This window comes from Corylus avellana, chromosome 10, assembly GCF_965113065.1.
Source record: "Corylus avellana chromosome 10, dhCorAvel1.hap1.2, whole genome shotgun sequence".
Taxonomy (NCBI): Eukaryota; Viridiplantae; Streptophyta; class Magnoliopsida; order Fagales; family Betulaceae; genus Corylus; species Corylus avellana.
In genome coordinates this window covers 12,656,305-12,666,781 of record NC_142499.1, presented here as the reverse complement: position 1 = coordinate 12,666,781, position 10,477 = coordinate 12,656,305, and the positions used below count along the sequence as shown (strand labels likewise).

The 10,477-nt window shown below is 33.3% G+C and overlaps 1 protein-coding gene across 1 annotated transcript; it reads right to left on the bottom strand.

The window, feature by feature from the left end:
* Nucleotides 1–5,353: 5,353 nt before the first annotated feature.
* On the bottom strand, nt 5,354–8,261 carry LOC132162093 (Peroxidase superfamily protein). Its single transcript, XM_059572343.2, has 3 exons — nt 7,947–8,261; nt 6,416–6,764; nt 5,354–5,827 (listed from the first exon to the last, which is right to left on the bottom strand). Exons 1-3 carry the CDS (start codon nt 8,169–8,171, stop codon nt 5,409–5,411), a joined length of 993 nt encoding a protein of 330 aa, XP_059428326.2. The 5' UTR covers nt 8,172–8,261; the 3' UTR covers nt 5,354–5,408.
* Nucleotides 8,262–10,477: the final 2,216 nt, after the last annotated feature.

Genomic DNA, 10,477 nt, shown 5'->3' with positions numbered 1-10,477 from the left:
AACCCAGTGGGAAAAACCTTAGCGAAGGAAAAAGAGTACAATCAGCATAATCATTTTACTCCCCCTCTTTAGCATGAAGAGCTTCAATTGTTTATGATGAAAGATCCTTCAGTCGGCGCATTCCAATGTTATTCACCAACTTCTTAAATGTTGCAGTTGGTAATGCTTTGGTAAATAAATCTGCCAAATTGTCACTTGATCGTATCTGTTTAACATCAATATCACCACTCTTCTGGAGCTCATGTGTATAAAAGAACTTTGGTGAAATGTGTTTGGTTCTATCACCCTTAATATATCCTCCTCTAATCTGTGTGATACAAGCAGCATTATCTTCATATAATATTGTCGGGCTATCTTTGATTGTGGATAAACCACACTTTTCTCGAATGTGTTGAATTACTGATCTTAGCCATGTGCATTCCCGACTTGCTTCATGAATTGCAATAATCTCTGAGTGATTTGAAGAAGTAGCAACAAGTGTTTGCTTGACAGATCTCCATGAAATAGCAGTACTTCCATTTGTAAATAGATATCCTGTTTGAGATCTACCTTTATGCGGATCAGAAAAAAAACCCGCATCTGCATATCCAACTAATTGTGAATTTGAACCTTTTGAATAAAATAATCCCATGTCAACTGTTCCACGAAGATAACGTAGAACATGTTTGACCCCATTCCAATGCCTTCGAGTTGGTGCAGAGCTGTATCTTGCTAATAAATTAACTGAAAATGCTATATCAAGTCGTGTGCAATTTGCAAGATACATCAAAGCACCAATTGCACTAAGATATGGTACTTTAGGACCAAGAATTTCTTCGTCATCTTCTCGAGGGCAAAAAGGATCTTTTTTCACATCAAGTGACCGAACAACCATTGGAGTGCTCAAAGGATGAGCTTTCTCCATGTAAAAGTGCTTCAGGACTTTTTCTGTGTATGTTGACTGATGAACAAGAATTCCATTTGGAAAATGTTCAATTTGTAAACCAAGGCAAAATTTTGTCTTTCCAAGATCTTTCATCTCAAACTCATTTTTTAAATACGTGGCAGTTTTTATGAGCTCTTCTGGAGTCCCAACAAGATTTAAATTATCTACATAAACTGCAATGATAGCAAATCCGGATTCTGATTTCTTAATGAAAACGCATGGACAAATTGGATTATTCTCAAATCCTTCTTTCAATAGATATTCACTAAGACGATTGTACCACATGCGTCCGGATTGCTTTAACCCATATAAAGATCTTTGTAGCTTGATAGAATAAATACTTCGAGATTTCGAATTATATGCTTCAGGCATTTTGTATCCTTCAGGGATTTTCATGTATATATCATTATCAAGTGATCCATATAAATATGCTGTAACCACATCCATTAAACGCATATCCAAACTTTCTGTAACTACCAAGCTAATCAAAAATCTAAATGTAATTGCATCCACTACAGGGGAATATGTTTCTTCATAATCAATACCAGGTTTCTGCAGGAAACCTTGTGCAACAAGTCTTGCTTTGTATCTCACAATTTCATTTTTCTCATTTCGTTTTCGTACAAATACCCACTTGTATCCAACAGGCGATACACCTTTAGGTGTTTGGACTACAGGTCCAAATACTTCACGTTTTGCTAGTGAGTTCAATTCTGCTTGAATTGCTTCCTTCCACATTGGCCAATCATTTCTACGTCGACATTCTTCGACGGTTTGTGGTTCAATATCATCATTACTTCTGGTAATGTTAAATGCAACTTTAAATGAAAATATGTTGTCGACAACAATTTTATTTCTATCCAATATTTCTCCTGTACTTACATAATTTATTGAGATCTCATTATTTTCAGGTACCTGTTCCTCTTCAGGAGGTAACTCTTCAGGAGATTCCTCTTCAAGAGATTCCTCTTCAGGGGATTCCTTTCCAGGAGAATTTTGTACAGAAAGTTTGGATGGATCAATTTTCGTTGCCTGTTTTGTGGGTAAGGCCTCTTCAGGAGCACCGATTTCATTTCCTTGTGCTTTTCTCTTCCGGGGAATTTTATCCTTTGCACCAATAGGTCTTCCACGCTTCAGGCGCGCCTTAGACTCATTTGCTGTTGTATTAATTGATTGTCCGACAGGGACTTCTGTCTTCGCTGGAGTATTAGCAGCTGAAATGTGAGACTTAATTATTTTCTTGTTGTCAGTAAATGCATCCGGCAATTGATTTGCAATACTCTGCAAATGAATGATCTTCTGAACTTCTAGTTCACATTGATTTGTACGAGGATCAAAATGAGATAATATCGAATTATTCCAAGTGATTTCTTGTCGTGCTTCTGGCAACGACTTTTCTTTCCCTAGTGATGGGAATATGTTTTCATCAAAATGACAATCTTCAAAACGTGCTTTAAAAACATCACCAGTTAAAGGCTCAAGATATCTAATGATAGAAGGAAAATCAAAACCAACATAAATTCCAAGTCTACGTTGAGGTCCCATCTTAGTGCGTTGAGGTGGCGCAATTGGAACATATACAGCACAACCAAAAATACGAAAATGAAAAATATTTGGTGGTTGACCAAATGCAAGTTGCACAGGGAAATATTTTTGGTAAGCTGTTGGTCTGATCCGAACTAATGATGCAGCGTGTAATATTGCATATCCCCAAGCAGAAACAGGTAATTTTGTTTTCATAAGCAAAGGTCGAGCAATTAACTGAAGTCGTTTAATAAACGATTCAGCTAAACCATTTTGAGTATGAGTATGAGCAACAGGATGTTCTACATTAATTCCAATTGACATGCAATAGTCATAAAATGCTTGAGATGTAAATTCACCCGCATTATCCATCCGAATAGATTGAATTGGATAATCAGGAAATTGTGCTCGTAATCTAATTATCTGATAAAGAAGTCTAGCAAATGCAACATTACGAGTAGAAAGCAAGCAAACGTGTGACCACCTAGATGATGCATCTATTAAAACCATAAAATATCTAAATGGCCCACATGGAGGGTGAATCGGCCCACATATATCCCCTTGAATCCTTTGTAAAAATGATGGAGATTCAACAATTATCTTAGAAGGGGATGGTTTGATAACAAGTTTACCTTGAGAACATGCAGCACAAGGATAATCACTTGGTAAAAGAATCTTCTGGTTCTTTAAGGGATGCCCATGAGAGTTCTCAATTATTCGACGCATCATAATTGTTCCCGGATGTCCAAGACGATCATGCCAAAGCATAAACATCTTTGGATTAGAGCACTTCTGGTGCATCACAACATGTGATTCAATTGTTCTTATTGTTGTATAATACAACCCGGAAGAGAAAGCAGACAGTTTTTCCAATATGAGCTTCTGGCCCGAAATTATTGAAGTAATATAAAGATATTCGTCACTGCCTTCATTAGTGGTTTCAACATGATAACCATTTAGACGAATATCCTTAAACTAATTAAATTTCTTCTAGATTTAGAAGAATACAAAGCATCGTCAATACAAAATTTTGTTCCTTTTGGCAATATAATATTCGCTCTTCCAGAGCCTTTGATTAGGTTTGATGAACCTGATATTGTATTGACACTAGCTTTGTTTAATATCAAGTATTGAAAATATTTCTTATCTCTAAGAATTGTGTGCGTTGTACAACTGTCTGCTAGACACAAATCTTCACCAATCATCTTGAAATTAATCATTCCATCAATATGACCCATACCTCTATATATAAACAAAATATATATTAAAATTTCATTAATCAAAAAGAAAATAACAAAATACAATTAAATTTAACAATGTAAACTCAATGTGATTAAGACACAATGAAAACATTTTAATTGTTATAGACATATTTATCACCAATGAAAAGATCAGTTTTTGTGTTAGAGTCTACAAAGAAATCAGAAACATTAAGATGAATGTTACCCTTTCCATTTAGAGTATTACCAAAAATTGGAGAATCTTTAGGATTACTGTGATTAACAAAATTCATTTCAATCTCCTTTTCTTTTAGGAGGTTTGATATAGGTCTACCAGATGTTTAGGCGTACGACAGGTACGTGATCTATATCTTTTTCATACCACACATGTAACATTTATCTTCATAGTTCTTTGTAGGTTTATTCTGTAAACCTTTGTTTTCATTTTGTTTCGCCTCAATGTGGTTCCACTTCTGGTGGTATGGAGCATTTCTTTTGTAAAAATTATGAGTTCGTTCCCTTTGACCTTTATAATGTTTTTTTTCTTCTACCACGTCTACATCCACGACCATGGTTTCCTTTATTACCATGAAATGAGGTTCCATTTGCTTCAGGAAATGGTGTAGAACCCGTTGGACGAGATTGATAATTTTTCATTAATAGCTCGTTGTTTTGCTCAGTCACTAGAATGCAAGATATCAGTTCAGAATATCTTGTGAAATTACGCTCTCGATATTGCTACTGCAGGAGCACATTCGAGGCATGAAATGTGGTATATGTTTTTTCTAACATATCCATATCAGTGACTTTTTTTCCATACAATTTTAATTGTGGGCTGATTTTGAAGAGTTCAGAGTTAATCACTGACACTCTTGAAATCTTGCAACTTCAGGTGCATCAAATTATAACGAGCTTTTGGGAGGATAACTATCTTCTGGTGCTCGTATCTCTCCCTTAAATTATTCCACAAGATCAAGGGATTCTTTACCGAAAGGTACTCAATTTTTATATGCTTCAAGCATATAAAATTAGAAGACATCATATTCATAACATTAGTATGATAAAATTCTAATTTATAATAAATCTCACATGAATCATAATATGCAAGTATTATGATAGCTTTATAATAAATCTCACATGAATCATAAAACAATAAAAATTTAATGAATTGAGAATACCTCACGGATAGCTTTTGATGTTGATGATCAAAAGAACACAACAATTGGCTAGAGCTTCGTGCTGATAACGTGTTGTAAAATTAAAGAAAATAACAAGACAAGATAAAAGATTGCAATATATGAAACTAGTTCTTCAAGAACTATGTATTATTCTTCTCTATTATTGTGTGATTTACATACAACTCAATACTCCCTTTTATAGGCATAGAATCATAATGGGAGGTTAAGGAATATGAAAAGGGGAATATGAAACAAGAGGGTACATTAATGTATTACATGGATGTTATAGGAATTCTAAAAGATGATATGAATGTGTAGAATTCCAAGAGATGGAACTAAATGGTCATCCACCAAATGCATGAATGCATTCATAACAGTAAGAAAGTAATTTATTTCATTATAATTCTAGTATAATATATTAAGCTAATAATCTTAAAAAAAATTAGAAAATTAAAAATTAAAAATTAAAGAAAAAAATGAGAAAAAATAGAATTACCACAGTCGTCTCTCTACTCATGAATATTTAAAAAAGAGGATATAAAATCCTTAAAAGGCTCGAATTTATTTACTTTTCTTGGGTGTATTGAAAACTCTGCAGTTCTTCCGAATTTCTCCAGCTTTCCCAACAAGAACTTGGACGCTGCCCAACTTGATCATAGCTTTTGCAAAGCTCTGGTGGAATACGACCCCGTTTGATGCAAAACCAGAAACAAAGCGAGCGGTTGAATTATCCAACGCAAGTTCCTGATCAATCTGCAAAACACCTTTCCTCAAAAGAATTTGCTTAAAGAATTGATTGTCCATGGCGAACGACGTACTTTGATCCAAAAATGCAGTAGCGCCCGCATTCCTCGCGCAGGTCATGTTGAGCTTTGCAATCAGAGCAGGATCCATGGAAGGATCCGGAGCCCCGAAGCCTTCATAGTTGGAAAGCCTGTAGTCAAAGAAGAAGCAATGTGCTACTCCCACACTGTGTGCTCCTGCATGTTAGAATATTTAATTAAATAATTAATTAATTTTTTTTAAGCTCCCACCTGAAAAATATTGATGAAATAATTAAATTTATTATTTCCTAACATTTTAAAGTTTTGAAATAAATTGTGATTTAAGAGCACTTAAATGAGTCACTGTATTAAAAACTTTCAATTTAGGGTATCAAATTTTTAATTTTTTGCAATATCCTCTTTGGTTAGGATTTTCCGTTACTACTATCAAAATTTCTAAAATACCATAATTAATGTTTTCAATATAAAAAAATAAAATAAAAAATTACAAAGATTCAGGCATTGGTAAGGATTTGACAGAATTTGCAAAAATATATATGCCTGAATCTTTGCAATTGTTTTTATTTGTTTTAATAAAATAAAATAAAATGAGTATTTTGGGAATTTTAACAAGACCTAACTGAAAATCCTAACACAATGAGATATTGCAAAAATTTGAAAGTTCGATACCTTAAATTAAGAGTTTTTGAATATTAAGAAGTAAGTTCAAAACGGATAAAAATTTAAAAGAATGTTGTGAAATTTATTCTCAAAATTTTAAAATAAGTGATGATTTAAGAGCACCTAAAAGGGTGACCATGTCATTGAGAGCCATCCCTTTGGCAGTAAAAAATTGCAATGCCCCAGAAACAGAAAGTGCTGGTCCCGGCAACAACACTTGTTCAGGATCGGAGACAAGCCCATCGCGCCTTCCCGTTGCTGATGTATAATTGGGGCCTCCGGCTAGAGCAACAGCGTCACGGGTGGCCAAAGTAATAATATCGGCACAAGAAACGGTTGAAGGGCAAGCAGCCTCTAATCTTTTCTTGGCATTATCAATAACTTCAAATCCTCGTACAGTCTGGTTTGGCCCAGCATCTTTCTCTGATGCCTTCTCACTTGTTGAGTCTATTAGTATAGAGGCATCACAACCCTAATATAGACAACATGTTAATTAGTACACATGTCACAAAAGTGCCTCTCTCACATGGCGCAAGACTTAAGTAACAACAATCAGAAACGTCTAGAAGTCATAGAGTATTTACAATGGGCTCTTTATATTTAGATTTTCTCTAAAAATCTAACAAAACTCATAAAAGCGCCAATTTAACAAGCTAATTTCTCTACTTTATATTTAACTCTTGTCATAGATGCTCACTACATTTCAAAAGTTAAAAAGTTAAAGTTATATAATTTTTTAAACTTATTTTTTACCTCCGTCTCTCTTAACTGATTGGTTTCAGACTAATAAAATAATAATATTTAACTAAAATAGAGAAAGGTATATAGAATTTGATATTTGACTTATTTTAAAAGTGGCTCTCTAAATTTGATAAATTAATTTTTTCTCTTCAAATTTAACTGCTTATAAATGATAAACTAAGCAGATATTGTACTTTACCTATTTTAATAATTATAGGTTCTAGAAGAAGGCAAATGTAATTCTATTAACCAATCTGATTAGTTTGTAGAACTCAATTTAGCTAGAACTTATAATTGAAAATCAGTTTGCAATGAGGGAGTGCTCAAGAACTTATACATACATAGTGAATATTAAACTTAGAGCCTGTTTAAGATTGTGTTTGAGAAATAGAGCATTAAGTAAAAAAATGTTTTTTTAGCAAAAACTTTATTTTTAAGTTTTTGTCAAAAGTATGTTTTGGCAATTTTTAAAGTTAAAAGTAAAAAAATTAAAAATTAAAAAAAAAATAGTTTAAAAATTTTTTTACCAAACATGTTAGCTTTAATTTGTTTGGCACGACTTTGTAAGTACTAAAAGTACTTTTTAAGCTTTCTAATACAATCACAAACAAGCCCTTAACTCATGTAAGACACTAGAATCGTAACACAACATGTAACTTTGTATATATATATATATTTTCTAATGCCGTTTGTGTTCATCAGAAAGGATTGCTGCTAACAGAAGAGTGACTAGGAGAGTAATACATTCTTAGCATTTTTGTAAGAGGTGGTTGTACGAGATAGTTTGCAATAATCTAAATTAGTTAGCAAGCACATCAATCTTAATTACTCTTATAAAAATAAATAAATGAGATGATTGGGTATTTTTTGCCACCAAAATAATAATATAACAATGGTTGAATATACATCTTACTCTGACAAAACAATCATGAAAATGCATGCGAAGCAAGGCAGCGGTGATGGATCGATCTCGACAGAATTCAGCTTGCACTACTTGTTGTACAATTGATTCTGCTTGCGGACACATAGATTTGTAGAAACCTACCTGCAGATCGGCCAACACAAGAGGAAGAGGAAGGGCAAAGAAAAACACTAGGAATCTTGTAATTTTCATTTGCATTATTCTTGGGATATACATATGTATTGTATGTAAATGGCTTCCTTCTTCTTCTTCTTCTGCTGTTGTTGGGCTTCGCTTTGAGAGTTTATATAGAGGGAGAGGTGGGAAGAATGGGCAAATAACTGTGGCCATCACTTGCAATATCAAGGGCGGCTATCAACACATTTTGGATGCTTATGCTTTTAAACGGAATTCATGCATACAAATCAAATCATAATAATAATAATAATAATAATAATAATAATAATATATTATATTATATTATTAATCGGGAAAACTTCTCAAAGGCCATCTAAATCTTCACGTGTTTTGAAAGGATCATCGAAAGTTCAAAAATTCTCAATTTCACTCATCAAACTTTTGATTTGATGCAATCTACACATCCGTTAAGATTCGGCGTGAAATCCTAACAGAGGCTATGAAGAATACAAAAATACCATTCAATTTACGTTTTCTTAAAAAAAAAAAAAAAAAGTGTAAATTAAAGGTAATTCTTAAATTTTATAAAACTTTTCATTTTATCATTTTTACCTTCTGTTTTAACGTCCGATGAGAGATTACATCAAATTAAAAATTTGAGGAGTAAAATTGAGAGTTTTAAAACTTTAGATAGTTCATATCAAAACCTGTGAATAATGTTCAGTGAAATTTTCTCAAATTAACTAGTGTTATATTATTATCATTATATTGTATACGTTTGTGCCTATATATGGGCCAGCAACAATAAGTCTGTTTCTTTCGTTTCTTTTTTTAGTTTAACAAAACCCGTGAATAATGTTCAGTGAAATTTTCTCAAATTAACTAGTGTTATATTATTATCATTATATTGTATACGTTTGTGCCTATATATGGGCCAGCAACAATAAGTCTGTTTCTTTTGTTTCTTTTTTTAGTTTAACAAATATCCAATGCCATAGAAGATCACGGATGCTCAGTGTAAGATCACGGATGACGATGGCAAGTGGCCGGCCAAACGTCCGTATCAAATAATTTAATCATTTAGAGTCACGAGGACAACTCCGGCTAGTAAAACTGACAACATATTGGCCCACAAGGCAAGCAAGGTTTTTCTTTGAATACGGGTATGCCAATATATTATGGAATTTAAAATTTCATAACCATACAATTAATTACAAAATATTATAAAACAGAAAATCAATTAACACAAATAATTTGATGAAAAAGTTAAAAACTTTTTAAAAAACTCTTTAAAAGTGAACGACTGAGGGGCAACCAAACCTAGAATACTCATCAACTATAAAAGAATTCAATTACAAGTAAGAAATTCCTACAAAACCTTTGTAATGAACATCATATTTACATCAAACAAACAACCCGTTTGTTTCTACCACAATTGCTCAAGAACCTCTCGACAATTCTTCTAAGAGTTTTTTCTTCCAATCCCAAAACTCTAGTGACAGAATGATTTTTATGTAGAAAATGTTTTGTTACCTAAACAAAAATCTAAGAGAGGAGAGACATGTGAAAGAGTGAGTGATGCAAAGGGTTTTGGCAAGATACCAAACCCGTATGTTTTGCTTTTAACATAGAGAGTAGTTTGTTACAGAGATAATACAATCAATGGAGATAAAAAATACATTTGAGTTTTAAACCAGTGATCTATAAGAACAGAATACATTCAAACTAATTGTCAACCATTATCTAATTCTTGTGAAGATAAATGAGAACTCTTGTGAGCTGTTGCATCTCTTGATATGCATTCATGACTTGAGTTCAAATCTATTGATAGATTTGATCTTGCTGATAGACTTGGAGAGTAACTACGTGTCTCATGCTGTTGTTTCTTATCTTATAGATTGCTATCTTTATTCAAAGGTGATGTGGGGACTTCATCTCCATTACGAAGGTTAATAGGCCCCTTCAAGTTGATAGGGGATGTAACAACCATCAACTTGGACTTGAGAGTAAGACATCTGATTGAAGTTAATCTCTTAGTGAAGATATCAGATACTTGGTTATGCATAGAAATAAATTCAACATAAATCTCACGGTTAAGAACTTTTTTCCAAACAAAATGGTAATCCACCTCAATATGTTTTGTACGAGCGTGATACACAGGATTACTTGCTAAAGCAAGAGAACTAACATTATCACACTAAAGGACCGGTGCAAGAGGTAGAGGCACATGAATATCTTTGAAGAGCATGTGCAACCAATACAATTCCATAGTAGCAATTGTTGAGGAGCAATATTATGCCTCGATACTAGACCAAGAAACAACAGCTTGCTTCTTTGCACTCCATGAAATCAGACAATCTCCCACGAACACTGCAAAACCAGAAGTAGAACATCAATCATCTGGA